This window comes from Lampetra planeri, chromosome 18 (assembly GCF_965212315.1).
Source record: "Lampetra planeri chromosome 18, kcLamPlan1.2.h2, whole genome shotgun sequence".
Taxonomy (NCBI): domain Eukaryota; kingdom Metazoa; phylum Chordata; class Hyperoartia; order Petromyzontiformes; family Petromyzontidae; genus Lampetra; species Lampetra planeri.
Window position 1 is genome coordinate 1,304,392 of NC_136124.1, and position 17,930 is coordinate 1,322,321.

At 45.4% G+C, this 17,930-nt stretch overlaps 1 protein-coding gene across 4 annotated transcripts in view; it reads right to left on the reverse strand.

The window, feature by feature from the left end:
* LOC144723456 (1-phosphatidylinositol 4,5-bisphosphate phosphodiesterase beta-1-like) overlaps window positions 1–17,930 on the reverse strand; it is a 144,598-nt gene that overhangs the window by 30,937 nt on the left and 95,731 nt on the right. For all 4 annotated transcript variants that reach the window (XM_078602229.1, XM_078602228.1, XM_078602227.1 and 1 more), the window contains exons 4-12: window positions 16,189–16,326; window positions 14,956–15,035; window positions 10,607–10,660; window positions 7,733–7,808; window positions 5,519–5,619; window positions 4,670–4,833; window positions 2,117–2,263; window positions 988–1,145; window positions 444–526 (exon numbers count right to left, since the gene is read on the reverse strand). In XM_078602229.1, coding sequence (XP_078458355.1) covers window positions 444–526; window positions 988–1,145; window positions 2,117–2,263; window positions 4,670–4,833; window positions 5,519–5,619; window positions 7,733–7,808; window positions 10,607–10,660; window positions 14,956–15,035; window positions 16,189–16,326 — 1,001 coding nt within the window. The remainder of the gene's footprint in view (window positions 1–443; window positions 527–987; window positions 1,146–2,116; window positions 2,264–4,669; window positions 4,834–5,518; window positions 5,620–7,732; window positions 7,809–10,606; window positions 10,661–14,955; window positions 15,036–16,188; window positions 16,327–17,930) is intronic.

Below are 17,930 nucleotides of genomic sequence, written 5' to 3' on the forward strand. Positions count from 1 at the left end.
CTGTCGCCTGATGAAGCTGGTTGTAATTACTGGCGAAACGTCGTACTCAGATTGTAAATGTTGTGACTTGGCTCTCCAACACACCGGTGTGCTGTACTAGTGACGAATTGGCCACGTTCTGTTTACGTGACAACCCTTACTAGTTGGCTGTGTCGGGTGGTGGTGGGTTGAACGACACATTTAGAAATGTACACGATCTAACCCAAAAAACCTCTATTATTGTTCTGTCTCGTTTGTGCAATTTTGTTTTTGCTCGTTGAGCCCAAATGAGCCTTAAGCCAGATCACTTGCATACGAACAGCTTCAATAAAAAAAAATTCAACACGCGCAATTCGACACATATAAACGTAATAGAAATAACCTATTTTAAATGATTAATCAATGCGCTGTCACAACACCTAGACTAGAGTGTGTATGCAAGGAAAGATGGGAGAGTGACGTACGAATCCACGTGGTTCTCAAAGGAAAGGACCACGGGGTACGGCGAGGTCTTGAAGGCAGTCTCAGCGATGGCATCGATCACCTCCTAAACACACAGAAGCGAGGACGCAGCCTCAATCAGCTAGAAATGAGAACAGCAGCAACAGCTGCAGCAGCAGTAGCAGCAGCACCGAGTCTTCAAGTCGAGCACTCTCTACACATCTCACCTCTGCAGAAGCCTGTTCTTAGTATTTATATTTATCTAACCAGGATAAAACCAATGACAACCACATCTCATTTCGCAAGGAGGTCTTGGCGAAATGGCAGCAATACAGAACTTCCCACCTTCATTATTCTTAACTATTCAGTTCCCCAAGAAGTTCCTAGCACATGGGAGGGAAATGTCGGACATGGTTCCCATTAAACTCGCGGTAAAACCAAAAAAGAAACGATTCGAACAGCGACACCGCACAACCGACCCTAGTGGTACGACACAAATGCAATCCGTATGTCACGCTGCGCGGAAGGAAGACGCAGGAGTGCGGGGAAACGGGGGCACCGGCACACCTTGAAGGGAATCTCGGTGGTCATGGTGAAGCCGTGGGTGATGATGGGGTCCTCGTCGGCCGTGCGTCCCTTCCAGCAGTCGAGCTCCACGCAACGGCACCCGGCGAGCAGGGACTGGCGGTACATCTCCACCGACGAGTTGCCCTTCAGCTGCCCCCCTGGGACAAGCACGGAACCTCCACTTTGTTACCGAGCAGCGAGAGACGAGGTGCCTGCGTTAGGCAGTGGCACCACTTGTCTTGCCGTCGCGCTGATTATCGACAAGCGTGACATGTACGCACAGGCACCCATACTCATGCACACATGTAAAGCCGTACACAAGACAAGGAACTCCCGTATAGCCTTAACTGACTCTAGAGGAAAGTGCTGTCAGCGAGCAGGACCTGTAAAGCCTGGCATGGCACAAAAGGGGGTGGGTGGACAGCACCATGCCTGGCCACCTTTGTCTAACCTACTTTTGATGTTGACACACCGCACCAGGTACTTATTTGAGGCTCAGTCAACCTAAGGGAGACCCAGGACCAGTTCAGATAATCGTCATTAGTGTTGGTAGCCGTTGGCAGGAATTAAACTCGGGTCTCCAGGTTCACAACGCAGGGCGCTAAGACACACACAGAGCCATAAACAAGTGGCATAGCCCTCAAGTATGCAGGCAGTGCAATTGCCCAGGCACCAAGCTACAGTGAGGGGGTGGAAGGCGGACAGGGCAGACTCAGATATCCCCTTGCACCAGGGCCCATGCCGCTTGTTGGAGAGGTTCGCGGTTCAAACTCAGCAGCCGCCCAGGTTGATACTGCATGCATATGATCCATAAGTACACATTGTGTCACCGTGGATGTTAAAGATCTGGTAAGAGAACAGACTGTGTGTGCATGCTTCACGGGGTCAAATGTCAAATGTAATCAATCATTCACCTAAATTAACTGGGGTAAAAAACCAACATAGCAACATCGGCCCCTACTGGCAGGTTAAAACCTCTTTGTAGTCCACCTTGTGCCACACAGGGACAGCTGCCACCTTGGGTAACTCTTGACACGGCTGCAGCAGGGGATTGTAACGAATGAGATGTACGATGGAAGGTGCTATGGCTGCCGAGGCATTAAAGCGTCATGTAAATGCAAGTCCTTACCCGTGAGGTAGGTATTGTGCGACGAGTTGATAAAGTAATGAGACAGCGGCTGAGTCATGTCCTCGTTCAAATCCAGCTTCTCTGGAGGGACAATGCCATTCTCCTCCCCGTTCAAGTACCGCAGGAAACCCAGCACGGAGATTTGTCCTGCGGAGGTGAAGGTGGGGAGGTGAAGGTGGGGAGGTGAAGGTGGGGAGTGGTGAGGAGGTGCAGGTGAGGAGTGGTGAGGTGGTGCAGGTGGGGAGGTGAAGGCGGGGAGGTGCAGGTGAGGTGGTGCAGGTGGGGAGGTGAAGGTGGGGAGGTGAAGGTGGGGAGTGGTGGGGGAGGTGAAGGTGGGGAGTGGTGGGGGGGGGAGTCGGGGGGGACAAAAACACAGGCAGAATTAGGCCCTGCTGTCAACTCCACGGCTCAAGCACAGTAGGGCACATTCCATCACGGGGATGCAATGTGGCACAAAACAGCAGGACACCACTGAGAGACCAGTGGAATGTTACTCCGCAGTGGAAACATACTCGATTTATTTCCTTATAGTTATGGTTGCGGCGTGGCTGCAGAACAGGTTTTGCAACATCCGGGAAAGTATAAACCTTCCTATGTTTATGTGCAGTAGAATGAACAAAAATAACCTACCCTGGACTTTACAGGGCAGTCCTTGCTCACCAGCCAAATCCACATTAACTTAAAGTGCTTTCGTTTAACCTGTTATTTTTTTCCCCTTTAAATGAGGTTAATATTCAATATATTTATTGCAAGAGTGCCCGGGCTTGAAGGCTGACATTATAATTGCTCAATAAACACTGAACAGGAGGTCCCATGATATAAATAGAAAAGTTCACAGTCAACACAAAGACGCATCAAACGTCACTATCATTCGGAGAATAAAGTGAGCAGAATAACAGGCGGGATAAAATAACTTTGAGAATACATGAGAGGTTTTGTTTTTACCCTCATGTTTTGGGTACTTACATTACAAATAAGTGTTAGTGACATTCCATGTCATTTATTTGCCTCTTTCCTCACCAATGTATGACAACCGTGTCACTGATGCCATGGTCATTAGACCAAATATAGCCAAATTTCCATTCGGAGTCAAAATTGTGGCCATTTTAATTTAGACAGCAGTAGGGAATGAGACAACTGTACACGAGTTTCACTCTGATTAGGAATCATCAGTGCAGTAAAGCCCTCATTGCCTACTGCTGTCGTATGCCGATTGGGGCTCATTCAGAGAACAGCACCTGAGAGATGGCTTCCAAAAACTACCGGATTCTCTGGATTGCCAAAAGTTTGGCGGTGCGTCTTACTTTAAACGAAATTTCTTTATTTATTTTACCAGGTAAGGCCCACTGAGCTATATAGCTCTTTTTCAGAAGTGACCTGGCCACAAATGATAGCTCAACGAAGTGGCTTATTACATGTACATTTATAGCAGCCAAATACTCTAAATGCATGTAAGACCCGGAGAAAAATCCACGCGACCACTGGGAGAACACGCAAACTCTACATATACAGCAGGTGTCAGGGTAGGGATCGAACCCACGACCTCCTGTATACCAGGCGAGGTAATTAACATCTTGGCCCTTTTCAAAGCGTCTTCAAATATGGAGAATACGGGGGTTTATAAGTCCCTTCAAAAGACCTAAATCTTAAAATCCCACAACAAATAGTGTGCTTTGAAGCATGGCAATAAATCCAATACTTATAACACACTGAGCTGAAATAAGCTGCAAAAAGTGAAAATCCAAAAATAATGTATTTTGTTTTGCAGACATTGCTAACTACACTGAAACCATAAACTCACTGCAATTGAGCGATGGGTGAGCGTTTATGGCAGGGAAAAAAAAAAAAACGTTGTCAGGGTCGTCGGTGAGAGGTCTTGAAGGTCATGGTGAAAGGTCGTTAAGATTGCGGGACATTACAACGTCCCATATCAAGCCCTGGCCAAATAACGGCCATAAACAAGTGTGGTGTTTGTGTAAAGTGTCACTGTCATTTTCTGCATGTTGCATGTATGTTGAACTTCTATCGCACCGTACGTAGCCAACCGTGCTCATCTTGTAGATGCTCACATATCCGACCTTTTCACATGTCCGCCTATACCGTTGTCCGCAGAGTCAGATATGCGTCATTGTACTTTAGTAAATCAGGGGCGGCTGAAACCTGGATTCAAACCTAGGATATAAGTGGTGCAGGTTCAATGCTACTGACATTGTATTCGCCACCCCAGAGCTAACTGGCCACCGACGAGCATATTCCCACAGTGCATACATTATCCGAGTTATGTTTTTTGTTTGCATTATGACCGCAGGTATTGTGGTCTATGCAAACATGACTCCTTGTAAAAGGTGTCAGTTTTGTTGCCAGATAAAAGGGTAAAAAAACAATTATCATGTTTTTCTACTGGCAAATGAGGTTCCAATGGCATATTCCCACCGTGAAGAATCACGGGGAGCGGACAAGCGACGTGTGGAGGTGGTGCGGGTGAGAGGGCGGAGGGGCACCGGCGAGAGGGCGGAGGGGCACGTGTGAGAGGGCGGAGGGGCACGAGCGCACCTTTCTTGGCGAGGTTGGTGATCTCGAACTTCTCGATGAGCGCCTGCACCTGGTGGGTTTTCATCGGAGGGAAGAGGACCTCGTTGAGACGAGGGTCGCGCTGCTTGCTGTTGATGAAGTCCGTAAATTGCTCGACCGTCATGTAGGGCTTATTTTTGGCGCCGCTGGTTAAAGAGACGGACAAACGTGCTGCTGTTGATTCATGGACGGACGTCGGTTTGTTGTTCCGACGTCCAGAGAGTTAGCATGAGCATGAGCAATACACCAAAGATAGGTTTCCATGCCGAAATGCATACGTTTATCAAAGATAGGTTTCCATGCCGAAATGCATACGTTTATCAAAGATAGGTTTCCATGCCGAAATGCATACGTTTATCTTTTGAGATGGTGTGACCCAACCTGGAGAGTGGGTATGAACATTTAATACAACAATTGAATGAGCTGAGATTACTCGCCAGAAATTCATATCAATAGAAGGCTGAAACACAATGTTTTTTCACACCATGATTGATGTATTGAAAATGTTTGTCCCTCCATTTGGCTTTTAACTCCAGAACTAAAAGAAGTACAAGCCCCCCCCCCCCCCCCCCCCAGAGTATAGTATAGCGAAACATGTAGCTTCAACTGCACTGCACTCTGCTGTCCCCCACATCATCCCAAAGCCGGCTATTGCAACCTGCCGCGTCTGCCAGTAGCCGATCCACGTGCTGTCCGCGCTCATGTAGACCCTGATTAGCTTCCGGGATGTGACGAGATATCGGGCACATTCTGGTTCATCTGGTCAAAGGCCGAGTCCACACGCTCTGGATTATGAATTTGTTTAGCTCCGCGCAACACGGCGGCGTTCACCTTTCGGCGAAGATGCTGTCTATGTCGGTCCTGGGGCAGAGTTTGTTGACAAAGCTGTAGAATGTCTCGTATGTGAAGTCCGCTAACGGGATGTTTTCGTTCTGCAAGAATGAGAAAAACAAACATCTTCTGCTTGGACTGCGCACATACACGTGCGCGCGGATACACACACGCACGCAGATGCATGCACACACGCACACGCCCGTGTGTGCGCGTGCGTGCTTCGTGTCTGGCTCCGCACAGCATCCACCGCCGCTGCCCCCCTGGGTCTCGTTAGGAGTGTGCCACACGGAGTCGCAATCTTGCCAAAATCAAGATGTTCGCGATGCCTGTGCACGAGATATTTTAAACAAAAACACGAATATAAAACTTCATCGTGGCAGATTCACCATGAGACGTGAAAACACCACGTGTTTTTGTTTTTACTCGTTCACACGTTTGTGCTTGTGTTGAAATTATTCAGCAGGCCAATTTTTGTTCCTAAAAATAATCATTTGACATATTTTATAATCCACATTGTTTTTTTTACTTTTCATGCTTTTATTCCAAAGTTATGAGGATTTTATTTTCAAAAATAACGATCCAAGCTGTTGAATAAACGTTTGCACATTAGCCCATCTGACGACCTGATTTGATTAGCTTCATCAGTGGAAGATTAGAGTAAAAAAATTGTCATTCTGTCGACACGATCTAACCAATAAGGCACCAATTATGAAAAATAAGCCGATGCATAATATTAACTATCGGCTCCATGTCATGACGAAGAAATGTCCATTCAGAACTCTTGCAGTAAGCAGTGCATCACCCCGAGTTAGAGGATGGCCCACAATAGGAAAAATCACAACCACTGTACGTCATATTCCCTCAAGTGACTTATAATCCTCAGAGAGAAATTTGTCAAGGCTAGAGTTTGCAAAATTGAGGGGGGAAAAAAACACCCATTGACTGACCTATGCCCATGAACGCATTAAACGTGAGAATCCAGTGTTATCAACAAAGGCTGAATCCCAGATCTGAACCGAGGAAATCAGCTGTGTCAGCTCAGCGCTGATTCCTCGCGGAACTGTTTTAAAATCCAAGAATACGAATTCATGAACCGAAGTATTTATTATAAATTCTACACTTACAAAAATGTCATCATAAGTTTCCTAAAGTGCCTACCGATTGCTGAAATGAGAGAAATGGGCTTAATATATTTCAAAAGTAAAAAAAATGTTTTACGAGTCAAATAAAACACGTGATGTTAAGCCGAGGCTTTATTGCTGTGCTTTGTGTGTGACTTCAACTCCTTAATAGGCTTCATAAATCTCAGGAAACACCGAGAGCGAAACTTTTAATGGAGTAGAACAACGAGCCAAATTAATTAAATTCACACAAAATCCGGACAGACAACTCTTGAAGATGATCCCCCCACCTCTCCCCGCGGGCGTGAAGTTGTTCCTAATCTCAGCCGTAGTCCCATTCGCAACCACGTGGAACATTATGCTCTGTGTGCACGGAGAGAGAGAGAGCAGTGGTGTGCACCCTTTGGTGCAAACCACTGCGCCGTCTAGCACACCGGTCTATCCCCTGTCCTCATACTCTCCCCACCAGCGTATCGGGTTTACTTTTTAATTAAACAATTCACACATTCCTACATTGTAATTACATTCGTAAGTAATTAACACCTAAAACAATTAGCTGAGAGCTAAAAACTAGAGATGACAGCCGTAAACTCTAGCGATGTCACATGCACCCCCCAGAGATGTCTCACATACCCCCAAGATGCCACGCGCACCCCCAAGAGACGTCACGTGACTACTAGAGAGGTCACGTGACCACTAGGTGTCACGTGACTGCTAGAGAGGTCACGTGACTACTAGAGAGGGCACGTGGCCACTAGAGGTGCCACGTGACTACTAGAGAGGTCACGTGACTACTAGAGAGGTCACGTGACCACTAGAGGTGTCACGTGACTGCTAGAGAGGGCACGTGACTACTAGAGAGGTCACGTGACCACTAGATGTGTCACGTGACTACTAGAGAGGTCACGTGACTACTAGATAGGTCACGTGACCACTAGAGGTGTCACGTGACTACTAGAGAGGTCATGTGACTACTAGAGAGGTCACGTGACTACTAGAGGTGCCACGTGTACCCCTGAGAGATGTCTCGACATACTGCTGGGTCGGGGACCACGGAGCCACAGGAAGGGTGAAGGGAACGTCGCCTTACCCTTCCAGAAGGAAGCTCACAGCTCATCAGAGCCATCTCCACCTTCTTCTTGTCCGTGGGAAACATGCGCAGAATGCTACACAGAGGAGAAAGGGAAACACAAATAAATTCAGCTGCAGACGCTGCTCCGTTTGACATGCAGACGGCTTTCGCCACCAACGTTATGATTCATAATTAATTTTAGGGTCCGATTGCATAACTGAAACGTGTGCCGTAAACCCCCTCTGCTTGGCACAGTCAATTACAAAAGCTGGCACGGAAAAACAAGACGTGGCCAGTTTATCACTTCTTCAGCAGCAACACCGGTGCATTGTTGGATCTCACCACATTTAACAACTGGGTACCCAATTGTTTTACATGACGCACATTATTTGTGCGACCAGATCCAAAAATGTAAAACACATTTGTAAATTCCACTGCAATAAAAGTACAAGTATTACGGTGATGTTTTGGCCAATGCTCCATCTTTAAAGCAAAGAAGGATCCTTCTTTCTCTCTGTTATGAAGAACAATATCCCTAAATGTTGCCTATTATATGTATGCTTTCCTGTGTTGAATGTCTGCTGTTTGCGTTTGTGCACCACTGCCAACGATGTATCAAAAATGTGTCCTTCAATTTTTGGATTTCAAAAATTGGACGTTTCCTGAAATAAGGTAAGCTCAAATAAGCACAAAAGACAATACATGCGAGATCCTATTTACGAATCAACTTAATCATAACAGAAGCAAAGGAAACGGTTTAGTATGTTTTTTATTAAGCAATTATTAAACAGAGAAATGTCTGGATTACATTATTGAGTGTTTTCCAGTTTTGAAGAGAGGATTTACCTTAAATGTCAACTACAGTCAAGGCCACGCACGACACGAGTGGGGGTGGCTGTCACATTCCATGTTTTCACATTCCACCAATCATCAACACAAGCTCGTTGAACATCAGCAGTGAGCATTATGCATACCTTTTGCTTGATTCACAGGATGAATTTATGCTCTAGCTACGAAGCAATATAATCGTCCAAGATAGGCTATAAACAAGAGGTCAATGTGAAATGAGAATAACCTCTTTTCATTTTACCACTAAAGGCCCACTGAGCTATACAGATCTTTTTCAGAAGCGACCTGGCCACAAATGATAGCTCAACGAAGTGGCTTGTCATGTGGACATTAATAGCAGCCAATTACTCTAAATGTATGTTTCTACAGGTGGAGGGAAAAACCAGAGGACTTGGAGAAAAATCCAGACGACCACGGAGAGAACATGCAACTCCAAATAAACAGGCATGAGGGTCGAGATCGAATCTACGACCTCCTGTATACCAAGAGGGGTAGTTAACATCTCGCACCATTGGGCAACCGTAAATAGTGTATATATCAGTTGAACACGTCAGCTTTCGCGACCAATATTATTAATAATGAAGGTTTTTGGGTTAGATCGCGAAAGTATAAATTAACAATTATAAATGTTGTGGATTTACTCTCCAACACACCTGTGGGCTGAAGCAGTCACGAGTTGGCTCGTTGTTTACGTGCCAAACCCCTTACTGACTGTGTCGGGTGGTGGAGGCTGACGACACATTTATACTTACGCGATCTTACCCAAAATCCTTTATGATGAGTGTATATCGATGACCACCATGGTGGTCATAAACAAGTGTTATAAAGCTGCTGCCAGGACACGTTGGGGCAAGCAGGGGGCAGTGTACATCTTTCCTTCCCACCTTTACCAACTGGCACGTGACCAGTGTGGTGATGGAGGGTCAAATATCCCTCACGGTCCGCATTGTGTGCTGTACATGTACTTGATCCCCATACACCCCGAGAAAAAATATGGAGGGACCTGAGTCGTGACTACGTAATGTATGTGCACCGAAGACGATGCTACTGCGCGTGTTGTGCGATTGCGCTGCAACATAGCTCTAGGATGTGTTTTTACAGTTGAACCTCAAGATATTCGGCGTAATCTGCAACCTTTCACTCCACGTGCAAGGAACTTCTTCAGGAACGTGAACTGTTCAGAGCTATTCCGAAACATTCAGTTCCTCAGGAAGCTCCCAGCATATGGGGCGAAACTGACACTGCTGATTAGACCCTGAAGGTCAACCAACTCTGGTCCAGACTTTGCCTGCTTAAACAAATGCTTCAGGGGAAGATCGGTCTATAAGGACAAAAGACCAATGGGCTATATATATATTAAATTCAAATGGAGAAATGGACTGCAGTTCATTTTACTAGTATATTTTTCAAACAGACTACCTGTAGTCTGTGTACTGCAGTGTAAATTTGCTGCCCATGGTGGCAAAAATAGGAGGCAAAACTTTCAACGGTACCAATTTCATTACATGGCCGAGAGAAGTGAATTCATGCGGCAGCCTAATTATTTTGGTATCTTATAACTTACACTGTATATAGATATTATAAAACAACAACTAAGTTATGCCACCTTATACGGAACCGAACAAGTGACATTATCTGGTCGGGGCCTGTGAACCAACTCTGGGTGAGTATGGCGCTCAGTTGCTGACCGGCAGATAAAGACGTCTGGCAATGTTCCGTAACGGCGATAAATGCACAAAACAAATTGCAACAAAAACGCTAACAAAATTAAAAACAATTTAAATAAATCCCATCTTACGCTTAAATACAATTTTTGGCCACAGATGTTGTCATTAACTTCCTTCTCGGACTATGCAAGAATTTTCACAATGCGTTCCTAAATGAGCCTCATCAGCATTAACAGTAAAATATAATTAACACGCTAATTGCCTTTTAATGCTTAAACAGCTGTAGTGAACAGTAAATTGCTCCAAGCCTAGAACAAATCCTATTACCATACATTTAAACAAGTCACAAGTACTCCGCAAATACAGCCGCACTCACCTTCTGACTGGCAGTTTATCTTCAGTGTTCAACTGCAGTTTCAGTTTTGTGTATCTGCCAGAGGAAATTAAATTGATATACGATGAGACACACACCAAGTTTCTCTAATCCCCATGCACCAGTCCCACCCAGCAGTATCGTCAAGTGCAGTGGTGGGCTGTGTATCTTACACCTCGGCCTTCAGTGCTATCCTCCCGCAATTAAACTTCCTTCGAATAACCTCACCGTGACACGAGGGCTAGAGGCTGTTGTCGACGTAACCACTCCACGTTCACAGTGACAGTAACCTTTGTCGAGTGGAATAAAGTGATTTAACACGAGGCTCAACACCTATGACAGTTACAATACACTAATTGCAGAGACATGAATACATGGTGACTGAAACCATCAAGGATGTATCACTATTACGCAGTATGACAGGATGCTGCATCACAAATAGACATCGCATAGCCCAAATCAATGTCATTACCAAAGAAACAAGAACAAACTCATAACAACCAGTCACATTTACTCATACGACCACCAAGCAAGCAAAAATGCCGTAAAACACAAATAACACAATCAGGATTCAATAGGCTTCCCCACAGAAAAAAAAATACACTAATCTAAAATCTAAAGCACTACATCTAAAAAACTAAACGTCACGAACTAAAGTTTAAATAAATCTTAGATGATGTTACGTTACATGCTAGTTTTACTTCAGCTAGCTAAGTGGCCCTCCGATCACACCACACGAACAAGGCTGACATAGGCGGCTAGGCCAGCTAGAAGGCTCCCGCGTGTCAAATAATACGCCCACCATGGCAAACTCAACACCTGATTGGTTCAAGAATATGACAATCAACAACATCATCCCCATTTGCTTCAACAGCAGAGGGGATTCACTCGACATTCTGAAGGCCTCAGGATAATTGTTTTACCCGGAGAGGCGGAGACAGCACAGGTGGTATCGGGTAGCCGGGTTCCCGTTTGCGACCCTGGTGCGGCCGGCTACGGGTACGGCTACGGGTACGGGTAAGGAATCAAAACCCGTTTGCGACCTCTGCCTGACGGCCAGGCTCTGGTCAAATGGCAGTTTGCGTGTGACGGGGTAAAGTGTGGGTTTACTCCCACTATCTCTAAGATTAAACTATTTTTATTTGACCAGGTAAGGCCCAATGAGCTATATAGCTATTTTTCAGAAGTTACCTGGCCACAAATCATAGCTCAACTAAGTGGCTTAGAACGTGCACATGTGTACCAGCCAAATACTCTAAAGGCATGTTTCTAAATGTGGAGAGAAAAACCAGAGGACCCGGAGAAAAATCAACACGACCACGGGGAGAACATGCAAACTCCAGATATACAGGAGTCAGGGTTGGGATCGAACCCATAACCTCTTGCATACCAGGCGAGGTAGTTAACATCTCGCCACCATGGGGCCCAGTGTGGAAGGCCAAAATACCCATCTACAGTTATCCCAAGTAGAAGCCCTTCACATGCATCACCGCTCCCCATCCCCCTACAACAAAATGACAAAGATCCTCTCCCCTATAGAGCCATAACACACTGTTGAGGCAAGTGTTGTACACGAACAACCTATGTCGGCACGGCACGAGGGGGTGGCGTGGTCAGGACCGCTGGCCGCCTTTGTCTCCCTAGTGGCTATCTGTACACACCACACCAGCTTCTCGTTTGTGGCTGAGTCAAACGAGGAGGGGGCAGGGGACTGGCTCATATATCGCCAGTCGCCGGTGTTGGCCATGAGCAGGAATCAAACTCGGGTTGCTGGATAAATCATGCAGCGTGCTAAACACAACACTATCACTCCACAAAGACAAAGATCCCCCAGAAACTCTTTGGTTTTTTCGGTAAAGTCACGTAGATAGAAAAAATAACTAATAAATCACGTTTCGATAGCAACACGATAGCAACACAAGCCATCATCTGAAGACGATGGCTTGTGTTGCTATCGAAACGTCGTGATTTATTAGTTGTTTTTTCTATCTACGTGACTTTACCGAAAGAAACAAAGAGTATGAATTCCTGCAGTCACGAAAGCTTCAAATCAAGATCCCCCCTTTCGCCTTAACAGACTGTTGGGGCAGGACACATAAACATGAAAACAAATATTAATCTCTGTACGAGTTAGTTACACAGGTGTGCACATGAGCATATGCGAGTGCACAGGTTTACATGCGTGCAACGAGTTTGCGCGCGTGCACATAGACGCACACACATACGGTGCCACCAATAAATATACTCAACCGAGGTACTGAACATCTCTTTTAAAGGGACCTCTGGGGCTACCGTGAAGGCCCAAGGGGAAGGTCAAGCCTTGAGGAAGTTTTCAGCAACCGTGTGTGTGTCTTTTGGGAAGAGGCCAGCCGCAAGTTATGTGGGAGCCAACACGGGCACACTTAAGCCGTGCACTGCATTCCTTGAAGAAATATTGCCTGTGTTTACTTTGGCTTCGCACATATTCCAAGACATACTGTGGAAATTACCCTAACATTCAAGCATGGCATCGGGCTAATATTTTCTAGGAGGAAAAAAAGAGTGGGTTACATAACAGTCAAGGTGACGTGTGGGGTATTCTCACAATCTCGCATGGAAGAGTAGGCCAAACACCCTCTGAGCCGGATCTCTAGATCCAAAGGCTCTTCCACCAACAGTGAAGTGAGCAAGGAATTGCAGGGCCGCGCTTCACCCTTCTTTTACATGGCAGTCACCGTGACATTTTAAGAATAGCAGAGCATAGAACGACCCTGGTTATATAATCCGGTATGCATTTTGTCGACACGCATTCTTAAACACGACTGCCGAAACGTGACACTTATCAAGGAATTGCGTTTTAGATAAACACGATAAAAAGAAGCACTTGAAAGTTTCCATTCTTAATACTTTTCTAAGCGATGTATTTACATAGTCAGTGAGGAATTTTAAGTCCGCGGAAATATGTTTGGTTGATTTATCTCATGAAAATGGCACTCCCAGATAAGGCCACACTATGGGACATGAGAGACATTGTTTTTATATTTATATATATTAGAATCAGGATACACCTGGAATGGGTGGAATTTCCTCCACACTACACCCTGGCCAAACATCTAAATTGTTTCCGATTTACACTGACACATTTTTCTTGTTTGGGTTCAAGAGGCTACCAATTCTAGATTTGAAGCTTTCGTGACTGCAATGATTCATATTCTCAGGTTTTTTCGGTAAAGTCACGTAGGTAAAAACATTAAAATTAATGAAAGTAAAATAAAACAAAACAAAATAAAATTCACGACGTTTCGGAGGCACCACAAGTCTCCGTCATCAGGTGGGACCGTCACAGCCGAATTAGCTGCATCAAACCTGAGAATAGGCTACCAATTATGATTTTAAGTTTCTAATCCTGGTATAATTAACTCCGTAATTATTTTTGTTTATGAATAACACATGCACATAATTAACATGTCCATTACATTCAATGCTGACGGTTGATTATTTCATGACAGCTAACTAAATTTTTTGTTCCAAGTAACATTTGTATTTTCTACTTTCAATGTCATTATATAACTTTCCACTTGCACTAACTCTCATGCAACACTGCCTGGCACACGCATTTGCTTGTCAATTTATATGAAAACGAGTTGGACAGCTTAACCCAGGAATGCATTTGCATTAATGAACACGTTTTCTGTGTGCAGGGGGTATGCCCAAACACTGTCGTGTTTTTTAAGTGTTTAGAATTAAACTACTAAACAATACTGCCTGTTAAAATAAAGACAGATATGATATTTCCATATGCAGTTACCTTTTAGAATACAACCTATAGCAATTAGATATACACATTTGCATTGTATATACATGTGGTGGAACATCACAATAACCAATTAATTTATAATGAGACGTCATGTTTTCCAAATGAAAGCATTAGAATTTAATATTAAAATGAACCGCATATTGAAACAATATATTTCCGAGTATTTTTGTTTTTACGGAGTAAATGCTGGCCAGGTGACTCACAATCGAAAGGTTGTGAGTTCAAATCCTGGTTGGGGATCAACTCAGCCCATCACACCTCTGGGGTGAATAAAATCGGTATCACCTTGTGGGAAGTGAACAGTTGTTGTGGTATCAACCCGACCACTGGCTCAGGACTGTAAGCGGAAGATGAGGACCACCTCAATGCTCATTTGAGCAAGAAATCACCTTTGACCTTTAAACTTTTTTAATTATAATGCAAAATTATAGTTCTGTCAGAGTAGTCTGCATGCTGTTTCTTAAGCAGTCTGCATTATAAAGAGATGAATGAATTTATATTAACACATTAATGAAAAAATATATAAAACATGGAATGCTGTACAAGCGCAACTTACGCTTTGTTCAAAAACTTATCTCGCGATGAGTTCTGTGCGAGGAGGTTCGTAGCCAAAGTGAAGAGTTCATCAGTCCATTCCTTCAGTAACGCGAGATGGGACAGTCAAGAGAGCAAACGCAGGGTATTAATGAAGGGGGAAAACATTCGCCGTGGATCAATAACATCTCAGCATTCTCTGACACTCCGCAAAACTTCACGTGCCCTGTCGAGATGACCCAGGCTACTTTGCAGCGGCGGCAATTTTTTTTTTGTATCTTCCAGAACTGAATCCAACATTTCGAACGGACACTGAGGCCAAAGTTGTATTTTCCCATCAGAATCAATCACCGTCAAACGCCCTCGATGGCCTCGGCCGGGCTGCAGTGCCGCCGTAAATACTGTAAACCACACACACACTGTGCCACGCGATGTTGTGTGTTTGTTTTATTTACTTTGGGATATTTATTTCAAACTAAATTCCACTTGGGTGGTTTCGGTGAAGCTGGGCTCCAGACGGTTGAAGAACGGAAAGTGAAGTGAGGAAGTGAGTGTGCACGTGAGCGATACAGAATATGACCACAAAAGTGAGGATGAACAGGTAAGCGAACACATAACCGAATGAGCAAATGAGAGACCGAGCAGTTGCAGATAGCACTGGCGGGGGGCGTTGAGTTAGAGAGTAGGCGAGTTAGTGAGCTGGCGCAGATGAGAAAACACTTACGTGTGAGAACAAGAGTGAGGAAGAGACGGGTGGCATCGCTATCTTAATTCCTCTCACCAATTCCAAGATCACCCTCCCCCTCTCCCCTCCCCACCCCCACCTGACCACTCTCACCTCACTCTGCTTCCTGAACTTGTTATGCTCCAGCAACCAAGGGTTCAAATAAAAAAGCTGTCCATAGTTCCCTTCTCCTTTTTAAGTCAAGGCTCAGGACCTCTACTTCTCCTGCCCATATGACTGTATCTCTCTCTCTCTCTCTGAGGTGTCTCTCTATTCACTTTTAACATGAGCTGTATATGGATCCAAATTATATTTGATTGCATTATTCACCTTAATTCTATCCTCATTCCCTTTGCTAATTAAAAAGAAACAAAACGTCTTCTTCCCCTGCTGGAGACAGGCAATGTTTACCTCAATTTGCTCAGCGCGATGTGATGCGGTCACAATTAGAGACGCTTCACGAACCCAAATCGAGTGCGTCAGTGACGGAGCGAGGAACAGTAAAACGGCGAGGAGAGGCCGAGGGCCCACCTTGGCCACGGACTCGGTCAAGGAGGTGAAGTTGAGGAAGGAGATGTTGACGAGGTCTGGGCCGTGCACCACAGTGATGGTCCGGCTCTCCATTCCGACGCCAGTGAAGCCCTCCACCTGGTCTCGGAACTTGGCGTCCTACACAAGGGCACAATGCACGTCAGGCAAGAGGAGATATTAGTTCTCTTAGGCCAGAGTCGGTCGTGTAGCGGTCAGCGCGCTTGCACTGCGAACCCGGCGATCCGGGTTCGATACCCACTCACGGCCAACACCAGTGAGAATTATTTCAACTGGTCCTGGGCCTCCCCTGGGTCGACTCAGCCTCAAATGAGTACCTGGTGTGGTGTGTAAACATCGCCACTGGAGAGACAAAGGCATGGTGTTGGCCACCCACCCCCTCGTGTGCCTTTCCGGCTTTCATAGGTGCTCGCTAACAGCACTTGCCCTAACATGAGGAAGCTTTAACTTTGGTACGATGTTCATAATCGTCAAAAACACTGCCTTGAAAGGGGAAAAATATACTATCGGTGACGTTTCAGGCAGTGTCCCTTCTTCATAGCACCGGAAAAAGTGCCATTGTCCAAAATGTCACCTGTTAGACATGTTGTTCCTTTAAAGGCCACGCAGTGCTCTTGATGAATGTGCCAAGGCGTTTGTTACGAGTGTTTGTGCAATCGTGTTCATGGCCCAAGATGTGATTAATTAATTCTGCATTGTACCCACAATTTATTTGCTCATTCTTTTCGAGCAGTTTGCCCGATAGTGTGAAATCAGCTTGACACGTCGGCTTTCACGACCGATATTATTCATAATAAACGTGTTTTGTTCATGCCAAAATCGCCCGATGATGCTGGATGTAATTACCAGCCAAACGTCACAGTACTCAAATTGTAAATGTTGTGGATTCTCTCTCCAACACACCGATGGGCTGAAGTAGTAATTAATTGGCAGGTTTTGTTTACGTGGCAAACCTTACTAATTGTCTGTGTCAGGTGGTGGCGGGTTACTGACACATTTATATTTATGCTATCCGACCTAAAAAAAACCTTTAGTGTGAACCTAACCAAATTAGCCGCTTCACAAATCATCGCATCGTCTTTTTCCGTGCTCACCGTTTGATTCGACAATCAAATCTTGGTCAACATCGTGGTTTATGTCGTGGCCTCTAGTGGCTGGAGGGAGTCGTGTGAAACTTATGACACGCGACACGTGTGAATTCATATGCATCGTACACTTAAGAATGGGTATTAAGCCATGACATAAAACATCATCACAGCCTCAAACATAATACAAACGAGCATAGTAAAGCGTAACGGAACACATAACAATCATCTTTACGAACCTGCTTCCGTTCCTCTATTAAACCCCATCCCTTCTCCCATGCCCATCCTACTTCTACTGCCTGCCCCGTCCCCCAGCTATAACCAGGCCTGCCCCAACCCTATCACTACCGCAACCCCTATCACTTCCCCAACCCCTATCACTACCCCAACCCTATCACTACCCCAAACCCTATCACTACCCCAGCCCCTATCACTACCCCAAACCCTATCACTACCCCTATCACTACCCCAGCCCCTATCACTACCCCAACCCCTATCACTACCCCAATTCCTATCACTACCCCAATCCCCATCACCACCCCACCCCTGTCACTACCTCAAACCCTATCACCACCCCTATCACTACCCAAACCCCTATCACTACCACAACCCCTACCACTACCCCAGCCCCTATCACTA